At 38.6% G+C, this 16,388-nt stretch overlaps 1 protein-coding gene across 7 annotated transcripts in view; it reads right to left on the bottom strand.

Moving 5' to 3' along the window:
• Positions 1-16,388, bottom strand: part of LOC125465351 (E3 ubiquitin-protein ligase HECW1-like) — a 430,630-nt gene that overhangs the window by 148,072 nt on the left and 266,170 nt on the right. For all 7 annotated transcript variants that reach the window (XM_059638143.1, XM_059638132.1, XM_059638131.1 and 4 more), the window contains 2 exons: positions 10,399-10,478; positions 1,919-2,040 (listed from right to left, as the gene is read on the bottom strand). In XM_059638143.1, coding sequence (XP_059494126.1) covers positions 1,919-2,040; positions 10,399-10,478 — 202 coding nt within the window. The remainder of the gene's footprint in view (positions 1-1,918; positions 2,041-10,398; positions 10,479-16,388) is intronic.

The following is a 16,388-nucleotide window of genomic DNA, read 5'->3' on the forward strand; positions in this document are numbered from 1 at the left end:
ATGAAAGAAATTGTTTGAACAGGTCTGTTTATGCCACTCTCTGAAAACAATAAAAAATTATTGTTGTGGTTCACTGGTAAATCACATCCATGGCCTAGAAATGACCAATGCTTTGGAGTGTATTTAGAAGAGAATAGTGTAAGATTTGCTGTAAAATGGCATTGAAAGTAATACGGTTTAAGAATGTTCAAAAGAACTTAAATAGAACCCTTCATGTTATCATTCTTTCCCACATTGTTTCACAAGAGTTAAATACTCTCGTACCTATTGTCTCGTTACAGGAATGTGCAGCAACCAATTTATATGTTCAAAGTTAACAACATCTGGAGATGTGCTGCTCCCATTCTTCTCACTGAGTCTCAAGAAGTTCAGTGAAATTTAAACTACAGAGATTATGTATCATATGATTATGTTTCAGAAACACTCTGTGATTTATAGGGCAGTATTATTGGCCTGTTTGCATTGTAATGTAGATTATATCATACTTTGTTTAAGTTATGATGAGAAATGAGAAGATGGTAGGTGTCAGGTAAAATAAAGCATGAGCAGTTTCTGAAAGTTATCTGAGCTCAAAGATGTTTTATTGTCTCAAAACAGTACTGATTTTATTCTGTTCAATTTGATATATGCGACTAGCAGATCTGATACTGCTGGCTGATGAAGTACTGTGGGAGAATATGACTGGAAGTGAATAGCAGCTAGGAACTGACAAGCCAATTTAGGAGGTGGCAATACTGAGCACCACAGTATGGGAAGGAATTAAGTAACTGTACCAGTCCCAACCTAAACCCAACATGCAATTTGTAATAAATTCCTATAAGAATGGGAATTTGTTCATATTTCTGTAGGCCTTGGTTGGAGTTCAGTGCAAAATAGCTGCAATCGGCACTGCAACCTTCTACACATGGCTAGCAGTTTAACGTGATTTGCACATCTCTGAAGCTTTGCCTTCAGATATACAGCATTTTAGATAAAAGCAAGATAAATTATAGTTACGTCTGTTTATAAAACAGAAGTGTTGCAGTCTTATGTTTTAATTTGGGGAAACCTCCCACCATAGATGTGCCAGCAGCATTTGTTTTTCCGTGATTAAATATTTGAGCATTGCTTGCAGCAAAGTTTAAAAAACTGATTGACAACTCTAATGAAAGAATCCATATAACGAAGAAATAAACAGATAAAGCTAAACTGTACACCAACCTATCTTAGATGAAAGCTGAATTTATTAATACTACAGTGCAATAGGCATAATGGATCAGTATGAAAAGGAGAACTCAGTTCTTCTTCATTTATTGTACAGGGTTTGTAATGTTTATCAAGCTATCAACTGTATTGCATTGTATTGGAGTATATCCAGTATTAGAATATTGAATCAAGGAATGCTTCCTCATGAAGGATAATAATTTCACAGGAAAATGCACCCAAATAGTCTCATACGACAGTGGCAACACAGTAAGGATCAGAGAGATCAGAGATAATGGGAACTGCAGATGCTGGAGAATCCGAGATAACAAAGTGTGGAGCTGGATGAACACAGCAGGCCAAGCAGCATCTTAGGGCCACAAAATGCAGAAGACATTACAGGACAGAAGATGCAGCAATGTAACAGCACAAATGTAATGCAGAAGGAATGCATGTAGCAAAATAAGAAAACAACAATTATAAAGCACAGTGAATCAGAATGTATGAATGAACAGACCATGAATGTACAATGAACTGCATAGCGATTTCAATCATACAGGAAAGCAACCATATAATAATCTAACGGGTTAATGCAGAAAGCATAAGTTAATTATGAGCACAGCAATGCCAAATAATGCAGAATTATTAAAATTATTATATACAGTTATATATTAAGTTTTGAATTTTCAAACTACCAGGGAATGTAACAATTGCAGGGATTTTACAGGATACTTACATTGTTTGAATGTAGCACAGTGAAGAACTCGGGATTTGTAATAAATTTGACAGTTGGAGATTGCAGTAACATGTTAACTTTCTGGGAACTCACTGGAGAGGAAGAGCCTTCTCGTCTCAGTTCTAGAAAAACAAGGAATCAAAGGTTAATTCCTTAAATACAAAATCACTGAGAAATATATTCACTTTAAAGATAAGGATTTTAAAATAATAAAATGGGATTACATTTCATTTTAAGGTGCTGTGTGTATAAGATAACGTAACATATTTAGATTTTACATGAGGAATTTCTTGAGCAGGCAAAGGAGTCACAGTTTTCCTTAGAAACAAAAGTAATTTCTTTTTATAATAAAAGTGTGGAATAGCAATTGAAGAGGACTTGGTGCCTTATATTTCTTAGCTGGGGTGATTTATTTTCACTCAACTTTGATACATGTCATTCTGGTTGCAGAATTGATCAATGGTTTACAATGAGGATGTGAGAAATCTGTCACTGTTTATTTCATCTCAACAGAGTTTGTTTGTGCTCAACCTTCAACCACATCAGTGGTTCCATTCATAGAACATAGAACATAGAAAAGTACAGCACAGTACAGGCCCTTCAGCCCACGATTGTTGTGCCGTGGAATAATCTTAATCCAAAAATAAAATAACCTAACCTACATTCCCCTCAATTCACTGCTGTCCATGTGCATGTCCAGCAGTCGCTTAAATGTCACTAATGACTCCGCTTCCACGACTACCACTGGCAAACTATTCCATGCGCTCACAACTCTCTGGATGAAGAACCTCCCTCTGACATCTTCTCTATACCTTCCTCCTAACACCTTAAAACTATGACCCCTCATGGCAGTCAATCCTGCCCTGGGGAAAGGTCTCTGGCTATCGACTCTATCCATGCCTCTCATTACCTTGTACACCTCGATCAGGTCACCTCTCTTCCTCCTTCTCTCCAGAGAGAAAAGTCCAAGCTCAGTCAACCTCTCTTGGTAAGACAAGTCCTGCAATCCAGGCAGCATCCTGGTAAACCTCTTTTGCACCCTCTCCAGAGCCTCCACATCTTTCCTATAATAGGGCGACCAGAACTGGACACAATATTCCAAGTGTGGTCTCACCAGGGTTTTGTAGAGATGCAGCATAACCTCGCGGCTCTTAAACTCGATCCCTCTGTTAATGAAAGCCAAAACACCATATGCTTTCTTAACAACCTTATCCACTTGGGTGGCAACTTTGAGGGAGCTATGCACTTGAACACCAAGATCCCACTGTTCCTCCACACTGCCGAGAATCCTGCTTTTAATCCTATATTCAGCATTTAAGTTCAACCTCCCAAAATGCATCACTTCACATTTATCCAAGTTGAACTCCATCTGCCATTTCTCAGCCCAACTCTGCATACTGCCAATGTCTCGCTGAAGCCTGCAGTAGCCCTCGATACTATCAACGGTACCTCCAACCTTTGTGTCATCAGCAAACATACTAACCCACCCCTCAACCTCCTCATCCAAGTTATTTATAAAAACTACAAAGAGCAGAGGCCCAAGAACAGCAATTGCCTCATCTGTTTTAAATGGGAGACCCTTACTTTTAAACTGTAACCTCTGGTTCTCGACTGCCCTATAAGAGAAGCCAACCTCACTATTTCTCCCCTGTTAAGGCCCATAAGAATTATATGTTTCAATAAAATCATCTCTTACTCTTCAGAACGCCAGTGGATACAAGCATAGCCTATCCAAACCTTCCTACTAAGGCAACTCCCTCTTTCAGATAATGAAGTCATAGCATTGTTTGTATTATCTCAAATGCACTATGTCCTTCTTTAGACAAGGTGACTAATATTGTGTCTAGTACCACAGCTGCAGTCTCAGTGGTGCCCCATATAACTGAAACATAAACTTCCCTACTTTTGTAAAGAATTTCCCTCATGACAAATAACAACATTCCATCAGCTTATGTAATTAGTTGCTGTAGCTACATACTAATCTTTAGGAATTTATGCACAAGGACATGCAGTTTCTCTGCACCTCAGAGCTCTGTGATATCTCATCATTTGGATAACAAGTTTCTTGCTTCATCCTGCCTGCCAAAATGAAGGATTTCATGTTTTCCTGCATTATGCTACATTCATTATATTTTGCCAATAGTCTAAAACTAACGGCTACATTCATTATATTTTGCCAATAGTCTAAAACTAACCTGTAACTTTTTGCAACCTCCTTACATCCTCTTCTCAACCTAGTTTTCCACCTGTCTTTGTGCTATCAGCAAATTTGGCAACCATGCCCTCCATCCCTTCATCTAAGTCTTTCATATTATTTGTAAACAGTTAAGATCCCAGCACTGACCTCTGTGGCACACCACTCAATACCTCTTATCAGCCTGAAGAATACCCATTTATGCTGGCTTATATTAACTATGAGTTTTCTATCAATGGCACTATGAAACCCTTACTCCAATAGTGTTTTTTTTCTGCAACTGCCTTTGATAGTGTACTTTATCAAATGCCTTCTGGAATTACCAGTACATTCACTGGTTCTACTTTATCTAAATTATACCTCCACAAAGAACTCCAGTAGGTTGGCCAAACAAGCTTCCTCTTCATTAAATCATGTTGGCTCTTCCTGATTGTCTTGTACTTTATGCAAATGATTGTTATAAACTCTTCAATAACATCCTCTAATATTTTCCTAACGATAAATATTATGGTAACTGGCTCAATGGTGTCTATTTCCCGTCTCTCTTCTTTTTTGAAGAAAGGAGTTTTATTTTCTATCCTCCAATCTAACGGGAGTGATCATGAATCAAGTTTTAGAAATTAAAACTAATCAATCAACTAGCTTGCTAACCAGCTAACCACTTATTTTAACATCATACGATGAAGCCTACCAGGACCTTTGGTTCCATCATCTTAGTCAACACTACTTCTCTGGTGTTTGACATTTTCCTGAGGTTCTTCTATTTTTTTCCATTTATCGTGCTTTGGAGATGTTACTGTATTGAAGATTAATGCAAAATATCCACTCAGTTCAAGCAGCATTTCCTTATTTTCCAATATTACTTATCCAGTCTTAACTTCTATAGCTGCAATGCTCTCTTTTTTAAAAATACTTATATTTAATATATCTTTATAATTATAGAATTATAGATGCTCTTACAACGTGCTTTCATTTTTCTGGCTAGCTTTCTCTTGAAGTCTAATTTTTCCCTTGTAATGAATTTTTGGTTATTATTTTTCTGTTTTTTTAAAATATTCTGTCCAATCTTCTGATCTACAAGCTACCTTTGCAAAATTATAGGTCTTTTCTTCTAATTTGGTACTTTTTTGATACTTCCTGTTCACCACAAATGGTATCCTTGGAATTTTTCTTACTTGTTCAAGTATATCTATGCTGTGTACTCAAAGGAAAGCCATTTAAATATTTACCACTGCATCTCTATCAATATGTTCTTTCACCTAATTTACCAATTCAATTTAGCCAGATATGTTTCAAAACATCAAATACACTTAAAAAAAGTCTTTGCAGCCACTCTTTTGTGCCTCTAAATGAATGTTAAATTCAATCACACTATGGTAACTGTTACTTAGGCACACCTTCCCCACGTGAACATTACTTCTCCCATTACATAAGACCAGACCCAGCATTGCTCTCTGGTCAACTCTAGAACATGCTGTTCTAAGAAACAATGCTAAAAACTTTCCATGAACTTTTATGTGCCTTTCTGACATTTTTTTGATATTTCTTCTTCTATGCTCCACATAACGATGTGCTTAGTGTTAGGGAACTGTACAACTGTACACTCCCACAAGTGAATTCTGGCCTTTATAAATTCTCATTTACACTCAGTATTTCCACAACTTGGTTTCACAAATCATTTAAGGCTGACGTGAAAAGAATTTTTTTTCAAAGTGGGGTGAGCCTGCAGAATTCATTATTACAGAAAACAGTTGAAGCCAAAACATTGTACAATTTCAAAGAATTTGGACATAGCACTTATGGCTAAAGGGATGAAAGGATATGAGGGGAAAAAGCAGCAACGAGTCGAATGATCAGCCAAAAAAATCAGATTGGATGGTGGAGCAGATTTGAACAGCTGAATACCTAATCCTGCTTCTATTTTCTCTCTTTCTAATGTTTACAAGGCACAAGTCAGGGGTATTAAAGTAATGGTCCCCATTTGCCTGGATGAGTACAGCTCCAACAACATTCAAGACATTTAGCACTACCCAGGAAAAAGCAGCCGCTAGTTTGACACCACTCCAAATATATTCAGTCCCTTCAACCCCAGTGCTCAGTTGCAACAGTGTGTACCATCAACGAGGTACACTGTGGGAATTTACCAAGGCTCTTAGACAGCACCTCAATTCACGACCACTACTAGCTAGAAGGGCAAGGGTAGCAAATACACTGGAACACCAACTTCAAGTTCCTATCCAAGCTACTCACTATCCAGACTTGGAAATATATTACTGATCCATAAGTTTTGCTAGGTCAAAACCTTGGAACCTCCTCCCTTTGGGCACTGTGGCTCTACAGCCCATAGACTGCAGCAATTCAAGAAGACATCTCACCACTGCTTTCTCAAAGGCAAGCAAGGATAGGGACAACAAAATGCTGGCTTAGCCAGCGACACCCCGTCCCATAAACAAATATTTTTTAAAAAGTTGCCCGAGTCGGGAAATGCATTACAGAAGTGTGCAGTGGAGTGGCAAGCTCAGAGAGGTGAAACAGCACAGGGAGCAATTCTGGTTGCTGACACCAAGTCACATTCTGACCCCAGATTAGCACAAACAGAGTGAATGCTTAACATATCTGCCACACAAATATTCAGATTACTGGTTCATACTGACCTTGTACCCAAACACAAGGAAGAAGTTTAAAATTTGAGAAGATTAGTAGCTCGGGTTGTGGATACAGTTGTAGATATGCTTCCTGAACTGGTGGGTTTGGTTGCAAAATGAGCCAGCACAGGTGTCAGATGTCGCGGTGGGAGAACACTTTGGCGACAGTGACCACAACAGCCTCACATTTACCATAGCCATGGAAAGGGAAAGGAGCAGTTACCAGGGGAAGATATTTAACTGGGGTAAAGGAAACTATGACGCCATCAGGCAGGAGTTCAGAAGTACAGATTGGGAGCAATTGTTCCACAGAAGGGGCACAACAGACATGTGGAGACTATTTAAGGAGCAGTTGTTGTGAGTGATGCATAAATTTGTTCCTCTGAGACAGGTAAGAAGGGGTAAGATTAAGGAGCCTTGGATGACGGGAACAGAGGTGCTTCTCATCAAAAAGAAAAAGGCAGCTTATGTAAGGTGGAGGAAGCAAGGGTCTAGCACAGCTTTAGAGGATTACAGGCTTGCTCGGAAGGAGCTCAGAAGTGGACTGAGGAGGCCCAGGAGGGGGCACGATAAAGGCTTGGCAGGAAGGATTCGGGAGAATCCGAAGGCATTTTACTCATAGGTGAGGAATAAGAGAATGATCAGGGAGAAGGTAAGGCCAATCAGGGATAGCATAGGGAACTTGTGTGTGGAGTCTGGGCAGATAGGGGAAGCCCTAAATGAGTTTTTTTCCTTTGGTTTTCACTAAGGAAAGGGACCTTGTTGTGAATGAGAACTTTGAGGAGCAGGAAAACAGGCTTGAACAGATCGAGATTGAGGAAGTTGATGTGCTGGAAATTTTAGCGAACATTAAGATTGATAAGTCCCCAGGGCCAGACCAGATTTATCCTAGGTTGCTCCAGGAAGCGAGAAAATAGGTTGCTAAGCCGCTGGTGAAGATCTTTGCTTCCTCACTCTCCACGAGAGTCATGCCAGAAGATTAGAGAGAGGCAAATGTTGTTCCTCATTTCAAGAAAGGAAATAGGGAAATCCCTGGAAATTACGACCAGTCAGTCTTACGTCTGTGGTCAGCAAGGTTTTGGAAAGAATTCTGAGGGTTATGATTTATGACTATTTGGAAAAACATAGCATGATTAAAGGGAGTCAGCATGGCTTTGTGAGGGGCAGGCCATGCCTTACAAATCTTACTGAGTTCTTTGAGGAGGTCACGAGTCAGGTTGACGAGGGTCGAGCAGTGGATGTGGTGTACATGGACTTCAGCAAAGCATTTGATAAGGTTCCCCACAGCAGGCTCATTCATGAAGTCAGGAGGTATGGGATACAGGGTGATTTGGCTGTCTGGATTCAGAATTGGTTGGCTGACAGGAGGCAGAGAGTGGTTGTAGATGGGTAATTCTTAAAAGAGACCACATCACTAAGGCCAGAAGTGGGGATGTTTGCCGATGATTTCACATCATTCAATCCTACTCGCAACACCATGGATATCTCAGGTAATGAAGCAAAGTGCATATTTGCAGCAAAATCTGAACAAGACATTTTGGGCTAATACATGACAAGTAACACATACCACACAAATTCTAAGCAATGACCATTTCCAACAAGAATGTGTCTTACCACATCAAAGACATTCATTGCTGTTATCATCACTGACTCTCCAGCATCAACATCCTGGGGATTACCATTGACTAGAAACTCATCTGAGCCAGCCACGTAAATACTGTGGCTACAGAAGTGGGTGAAAGGCTGAGAATTCTGCAGGATGTGACTCACGTGATGACTGTCAGAAGCCTATCATCTTCCAGACACAGTTCAGAAATGTGATCAAATATTCATTATTTGATTGGATGAGTACAGCTCTAACAATAAACAAAAAGCTCAACAATATCCAGGATAAAGCAGGTGCTTGATCAGCCCCCCATCCACCATCTTGACCATTCTCTCACTCCACGTCTAGCAAACTGAGGCAATAGTGTATGCCATCTACAATATACACAGTATCAACTCTCTGAAGTTTCTTCAATGACATTTTCTAAACCCATGTCCTTTACCATCTACAAGGACAAGGGGAGCAAATTCCACTCCAAGTTATACAACAAAATGTCTTGCAAACGTGTCACCATTCCTTCATTGTCACTGTCTTTACTCCCCATGGACTACAGTGCTTCAAGAAGGCAGCTCATTGCCTCTTTCTCAAAGCTACAAATGTTAAACAATAAACACTGGCCTCTCCAGCAAATTCATGACCTTTGAATGAATGAATGGATAAGCAAAATACAATGGAGGCTTTCCAAACAGGTCGTGTTGATGGAAAAGTCAAAAATATAAATGTTCTGGAAACAATTCAAACTTCACCAGACAAAATATTTGCTGGGTTAAAGGCTTGCAAGAATATGCAACAACCCATATGATTTTGACATTTCTGTAGATGAGTTCTCTACTCTTTGTATCTAACATTTTTAGCAATCAACATGCAAACATATTAATCATTTGGTGCTCTAGTGGCTCGGACTTGGAGCTTTCACCACCATGGACCGAGTTCTTTATCAGTCAGGGGATGAGAGTTTATGTCTCGGTGGCATGGTGGCTTAGTGGCTAGCTAGGTTTGATTCCAGCCTTGAGTAACTCTCTTTTGGATATTCTCCCTGTGTCTGTGTGGGTTTCCTCTGGATGCTCTGGTTTCTCCAAAGATCTGCAAGTTAGTTGGATTGGCCATGCTAAATTGTCCATAGTGTCCAGGGATGTACAAACTAGGTGGATTAAGCATGGGGAATGCAGGGTTGCAAGGATAGGGTTGGGGGTCTGGGTAGAATGCTAAAAAAAACTAAAATATTAAAAAGGAGGGCAGCATCGTGGCTGAGCAACTAGCACTGCTGCCTCACAGCGCCAGGAACCTGTGTTTGACTTCACCCTCGGGTGACTGTCTGTGTGGAGTTTGCAGATTCTCCCTGTGTCTGTGTGGGTTTCCTGCTGCAGTTTCCTCCGACAGTCAAAAGATGTGCCGGTTAGATGCATTGGCGATGGAAATTATAGGGTAGGGTGGTGGGTTTGGGTGGGATGCTGTTCGGAGGATCAGTATAGACTTAATGGGCTGAATGGCTTGATTCCACACTGTAGGGGTCCTATTATTCTATGATATGTTACAATTCTGAAACATCTGTGGTGACTGTAGGATGCAAATGATTGATTCCAACTGCTGCAGTTCCAGACCTGTCAGTCAGTGTGTGCACTACCCCACATGAGGTACGGAGAGAAATAAGCAGCTCACATTTCCTCTGTGATTACTTTCATCTTTTTGGCCATTCTGACTCCAAGCCTACAGGAGTAGTCTTTTTCTTTCTGACTCAGCACTGACTCTTAGTAATTGACATGGCTTGGTTGGGTTCTTCACATTATCCATGGAATCAATCTTTGGGAAAACAGAGTGAAAAGCACTGTGAATTACATTAAATGACCACATGAAAGATCTCAAGAGTGACAGCACAAGGTCTTGTTGAGAATCCAACTGATGTTTCTAGGATACATTAACTGTATTAATCATCCCTGAGGGAACACAATATCTGGATGTTGTTGGATTTGCATGTGTGAATGGTTTCTAAGGCTAACGTTACTTTGACAAATATATATTTGATATTTTTACAAACCTGTATTTGGTTGTAAGATCTCTGCAGTGATCTCATCTTCTGACCTGTCTGTTGCAATTGTCCGCTGGATGTTCTGATACCTGTTATCAAATCAGAATGAGAACGGTGTCACTGAAATGCAGAATACATCACCGACTAATGTTTTATATCTTAGCTATAGAAGAAGAGATATGATGTCCTTGCACTAACAGCTTGGAATGAGTGAAACCATTGCCATGATATCATAAATCATAGACAACATTTATGACCTGAAGGAGTTAACCATCATAGAAATGTACTTCTTCAATCATTGTCCAATTTATTTCTACTGCTCTCAACACAGTGCAGGCAGGCTGGGAACATGCTCCTAGAACCCTGCATTTTCACTTTTGAATCAATTACTAAACATTACATAACAAAAATGGGACTACACTTTCTCAAAATTCTCTTCTCCCTACCAGGAAGTTCTTCACCTCCTCAAAACTCCTTTCAGATCAATCTAGCAATTCGCTGTATGGACTCAGTTCCTGCTATTTTGTGGCATGCTGTATTAGAATGCCTTCATATTGTACCTGCCAGACTCAGATAAGCAGTATCTTGTTTACATTTCAAGGCTACGTTCACGGCCAAACAGCAGAAGCAGCATATCATTGATGTGTGTGCGTAAAGGCATGAGTGTTGAACGTTCAACAACGGCTTGTCTTTAGACATTATATGTTACACAGCAAAACATCCCAAGGTGCTTTGTAGAAGATATTTCAAACAAAATTTGACATCAAAGTATGCATGAAGATATTGAGTCAGATACCAAAGGATGGTTAAAGAGCAAGATTTGATGACAGTCTCAAAGAGGAAGAGAGATGTAGAAAGGCAGAAGGGTTTAGAAATAGAATTCCAGAGTTGAGAGAACTACGCATAAAACATATTTAAGATGCCATCAATACCAAAGAACCACTTCTTACGTCCAATTTGGCATCACACTGGAGTAATAATTCACGTAAATTCAAACTCTATTGTCTGATATGGTCACTTTCCCCAATTCCTCGCCAACAATTCTTTTCTACCCCAATCAAGGATCAGTCAGTAAACCCAATCCACATTTATATTGGGTTCATTACTGTGCATGAGATCTCCAGAACATAACTGCCATTCTTAGTGTGTCAACAATGGAAAGTTCATTAACGGTGTTCGAAGGGAGTGCCAACTGAATATGGAGCTACAAATTGTAAAATTTATTTTCTGATCCCTCCCTGCAAGCAATGTAGCATTGATGAATTTAACCCATTGTATCATCACTGAAATCCAGAACACCAATATCATCTGTTGAACACTTAAATGCCTGTAAAATGTCTTACTAGTGAAAGATATAATTGACCCATTACTAATCTATTCAGCTCAGTTACCATTATAAATTTGGTCATACTTTTCAATTAACCAGCCCTGGATATGTTTCAAAATGATAGTCTTCGGATATGTTTCAAAAAGACAGCTCCTGGCACAACAGCACACGTGTGTGATTTATACTTCAAATATCAAAATGTAAATCAAAAGGCTGGATTACATCTGATTTGCAGAATGGAATGAGATAGTTGAAAGGATGATGTGAAGTAGAAGAAAGTACAGATCTCCTATTTACAATACGTAAAGTGAGGGTAACACTTTCTGATGTACGTGTTTCCCTTCTTAATATATTTTTGTTGCCACTAATTTAATACTTACAGTTAAAATCTAGGTCAGCTTTACCAATGAGTCCTTTGATCATTGATCCCCTATGTTGCAATTAGGCTGGAACATTCGGGAGTGAAAAGCAATGAGAATTGATAAACACTTGTAAAGGATTGAATTTCAAAAGTTGAGACCAAGTCATTCCCACTTACATACAGAAAGGTTTCTAATCTTAGGCTCCTAATTTCCTTTCATCTTCAGAGATGCAAGTGTACATCAGCTGAAGGGTCTTGCAATGAAGACCACATGTCATTTTGCAAGGAGAACAAACTTCAGACTTTGTCCTAAGATGAAGTATTTTCTTCTTCTGACATATTCAGTTCTTAAACCATTGCCAAGTAGTTGTAGGTTACCTGGATTCTTTAGTTTTGAACATTTACCCTGAATATTTAAACAGTGCATGATTATAGATAAAATATATTTATTTATTTATATGGATGAGTTGAGAAGTTCCAAAGTTCAAGGGACCTGAAGTAAGAAACACAGTTGGTGTTGAAGCAAGTTTAGTTCCTGACTGCATTAATACTAGTGAGAAGTCAGCTCCCTATAGTTATCTCCCATTTTGCCTCAAACTCATCAAATGCAAATTTCAAGTGATCATAATAATTTCCAATAATGGAGAAAAAGGTGTTCAATAAGTGGCAAGTTGATTCTGATTAGTAGAGGCAATGTGTCAGAGAAAAGAACTGGAAACTTTAGGCTCCCTAAGCTCCTGGGTAATTCAAAAAAATATGCAAGGCTTGAGCATATACCTTTTGTAGAAAATAGATCATATGATAAGATGTCACTTAAGAAGACGTGGATTAATCAAGGAAAATCAAATGATTTGACAAAAAGCCATGACTCACAAATTAATTGAATTCTGGGAGGAAGTAACATGGAGAATTGATTAAGGTAGCACAGTAGGTGTTGTCCTCATAGGTTTTGTAAGGCATTTGACAAGGTCCTACAATGCAGACCAGTCAGAAAAGCAAAAGCCTATGAAATACAGAAGAAATTGGCAAGTTGGATCCAAAATTATATCAACAGGAGGAACAAACAGGATTGGTTGATGGCTGTTTTTGCCAATGGAAAGCAGTTTTCAAGAACATTTTGGTGTTGGCTCCCTAGCTGTTCACCATATATATTAATGATTTGGACTTATATGTAGGAGGTATGATTTGGAAATTTGCAGATGACACAAAAATTGGCCGTTAGTTAATAATGAAATGGATGACTCCAGATTGCAGGATGTTTTGGATGGCTCAGTTGAAGGGCAGAAAGGTTGCAAACAAAATTCAATCTGGAGAAGTATAAGGTATCTAATTTGCAGAGGGCAAACAAAGCAAGGGAAAACACAATAAATGAGAAGATATTGAGCGGGGTGAAGCAATTGAAAGACCTTGGAGTGTCCACAGGTCCTTGAACAAAGCAGGACAGGTGGATAAGATGGTAAAGTAAACAAAGGGAATTAAAGTTTTTGAGAAGAATTGTAGCTCAGGTGTGGATGGGATTATTGATTTGTTCACTGAGTGTATGGAATTCTTTCTTTTATTTGAGGAGATAATAAATACAAAGCAAGAATGTAATGCTAGCATTATTTAAATACTGGATAGGCCCACCCCTGGATTTTTGTGTACAGCTGTAATTACTGTATTACAAGAAGAACATAATTGTTCTGGTGAGACTGGAGGAGACATACAAGTATATTGCCAGGGCTTGACCAGCTTAGTCAGCAGTGATGTTGCTGAATCACTCTTGAGGAGGACATTAAAGGGACCCAGTTAGAATATATTCTGTGTCATTGGTACCCTGAGTGTTTCTTCCGAGTGTTTTCAAAGTGGCAGAGACTGACTCATTAGCTGAGGGGATTGGGTAATGGGGGTGTTGAGCGGGGCACAATCACTGTATGAATACAAACTTTAGTTGCTCATGCTTTACTTGATGTCATGCAAGTTAATGGGATTCAGAGTCAATGTTCAGGACTCCCAGACCAACATCCTCCTTCCAATATACTGTACTGCCACCTTGGCTGGGTCTGCTCTGACTGTCTGTGTTACAGAACATTTCCAGTGCTGATGATGGTGGTTTCTGGCACAGCATTTGTAAGATACAATTCCCTGGGTACGACTGTGTCAGGCATGTGCATGACTAGCCTCTGAGACGGCTCTCCCAAGTGTGGCGCATATTCCCAGATGTTGATAAAGAGGGCTTAGTGGGGCCAATAGAGCTGAATTTGCTATTGTTGTTTCCAGTGTCTTGGGTCAATCCAGTTTCTGTCCTTTTTAGAGAATTGTGATTGATACAACAGAGTGGCTTGCTATACCATTTCAAAAGGCTATTAAGAGGCAACCAAATTGCTGTGGGTCTGGGGACCATATTACATAGATAAGGGTAAGACAGTAGTTTTCCTTCCCCAAGGGACATGAGCGAAACCAGATGGGCTTTTATAAAAAAAAAATTGTTTCATGGTTATCATTCAATTTTAGCTCCCGTTTTTTAAAAAAATTAAATTCAGATTCCATTATCTGCCGTGGTCCCCACAGCATTACTTGGGTTTCTGAATTATTAAGTTTAGCAACACTACCATGAGACCACCATTTTGCACCATAAAAATATGAATATGAGGCATTTTGAGAGAAACTTTATTTACAAAATGCTAATTCAGGTTTTGCTAGATCACTAGGTTAACCGGAAATGTTAGTGAGAACTGTTTTATTTCTAATTTAGGTAATTTGATTAACACAGTGGGAGTTATATTTAATTGTTCACAACTGGACTTTGATAGACTTATCTAGTTGAACTATTAAAAACATAGAATTTCATGGAAGAAACTGAATAATTTTGAATTTTTTCAGGACCACTCAACCTCAAAAAGCCATCTGGGTAGATTCCAAAGGACAGAGCATGCCAGTTTTACTTGTGCTTTTATACAGTCTGGAAATTATGTACTAATGTCCTAAGGAATTTTGAGGCAAAGAATACAAAAAACACAGTTTGGATTAGTTAAAATATACAGAGCCTATGATAATCACTAATAATCTTTACATTCTGTAGATAATTCAAAGCAGAAATCATGAGAAAGAGAAACATATTCAATTGTTTAGCTTAATGGATGTTTTCACAATAGAAATTAATGAACTTTGAGGTAGAATTCCACTGAGAACTGAGGAATTCCACAAATTCTAAATAATGTTCTGCAGTTCAATAGAGGAAGTGGATAGTGGAAAATATGAGAAGCCAAGTGCTTTGTGACTAATTAATTAGAGTGCAGAAGACACTAGGTACAGCTTCAGCAAAGTCTCTTAGAACAAAAACTTTCCATGTATAAAGTCACATGTTTAATTACAACCAAATGGGCTTGTGCATCTTGGACAGCACTTTAATTTGGAGTTATTATTAAAGTTATGTTTTTGATTGCATTGACTAATTGTATAAACTTAACTCTATCTAGCTAATACTTTGTGTATCAAATACTTCTCTGAAGTGTTCGGAAATATATTTGCCTTTCAAACTCAGTTTATTGAAGAGGATCCTACCGTACGGCTATTGATTACAGTTGTCCTGGTAATTTTGGTACAACTCCAGTTGCAGTGGAAATGCTGAATTAGACACTGTTTTTTATCATGCAGTACATCCTGCTCTGCATCTCTTGATCTACTACTTTATAACTCCATCAGGAAGAATGTTTTTAGGAATCTCTGATTAGTAGCAAGTTCAAACCCCTTAAACTGGCTTTGTTATAAAAGAACTGAAGCTCAAAGGTAAAAGCCCAGAAATCACTAATGATGATACCAAGGAAAACAATATTTAATGAGTAAGTATGAAATTAAGTTTCGGCTTCAGTAGATACTGTAACTGGTTTGAAATATATTCATCATTAAAATAACAGACAAAGAAACAGCACATGAATCCATTAAGCATTCATCATCCAATATTGCCAACAATAATTCTTAGACTTGATTAATATTTTACTTGTTAACCAGTTTTGCAGAATGAGCTCCAAATAATAAGTCATGTTTGTCATTAAGTTTTCATATTTAACGCTTAAATACTTGTATGTTATTTCATATTATATAACAGTCATGTATGAAACTAATAGTCTATGACTTCATCTGTGGCTAAAATATGAGAAGATTCACCTTACATACGAGGTCATAGCTACCCCACGTTTCCTTGGTGAAGCAGTTTTACCAGAGAAGGTGATCCCAGTGATAGTATCACATCAGTGTATTCAACAGAGTTATTGACTTTCTTTGTTGTTTTACTTCTTCAGCATAGTGATATGTACTGTAAAATGTAGTGTA

This window comes from Stegostoma tigrinum, chromosome 2 (genome assembly GCF_030684315.1).
Source record: "Stegostoma tigrinum isolate sSteTig4 chromosome 2, sSteTig4.hap1, whole genome shotgun sequence".
NCBI lineage: Eukaryota > Metazoa > Chordata > Chondrichthyes > Orectolobiformes > Stegostomatidae > Stegostoma > Stegostoma tigrinum.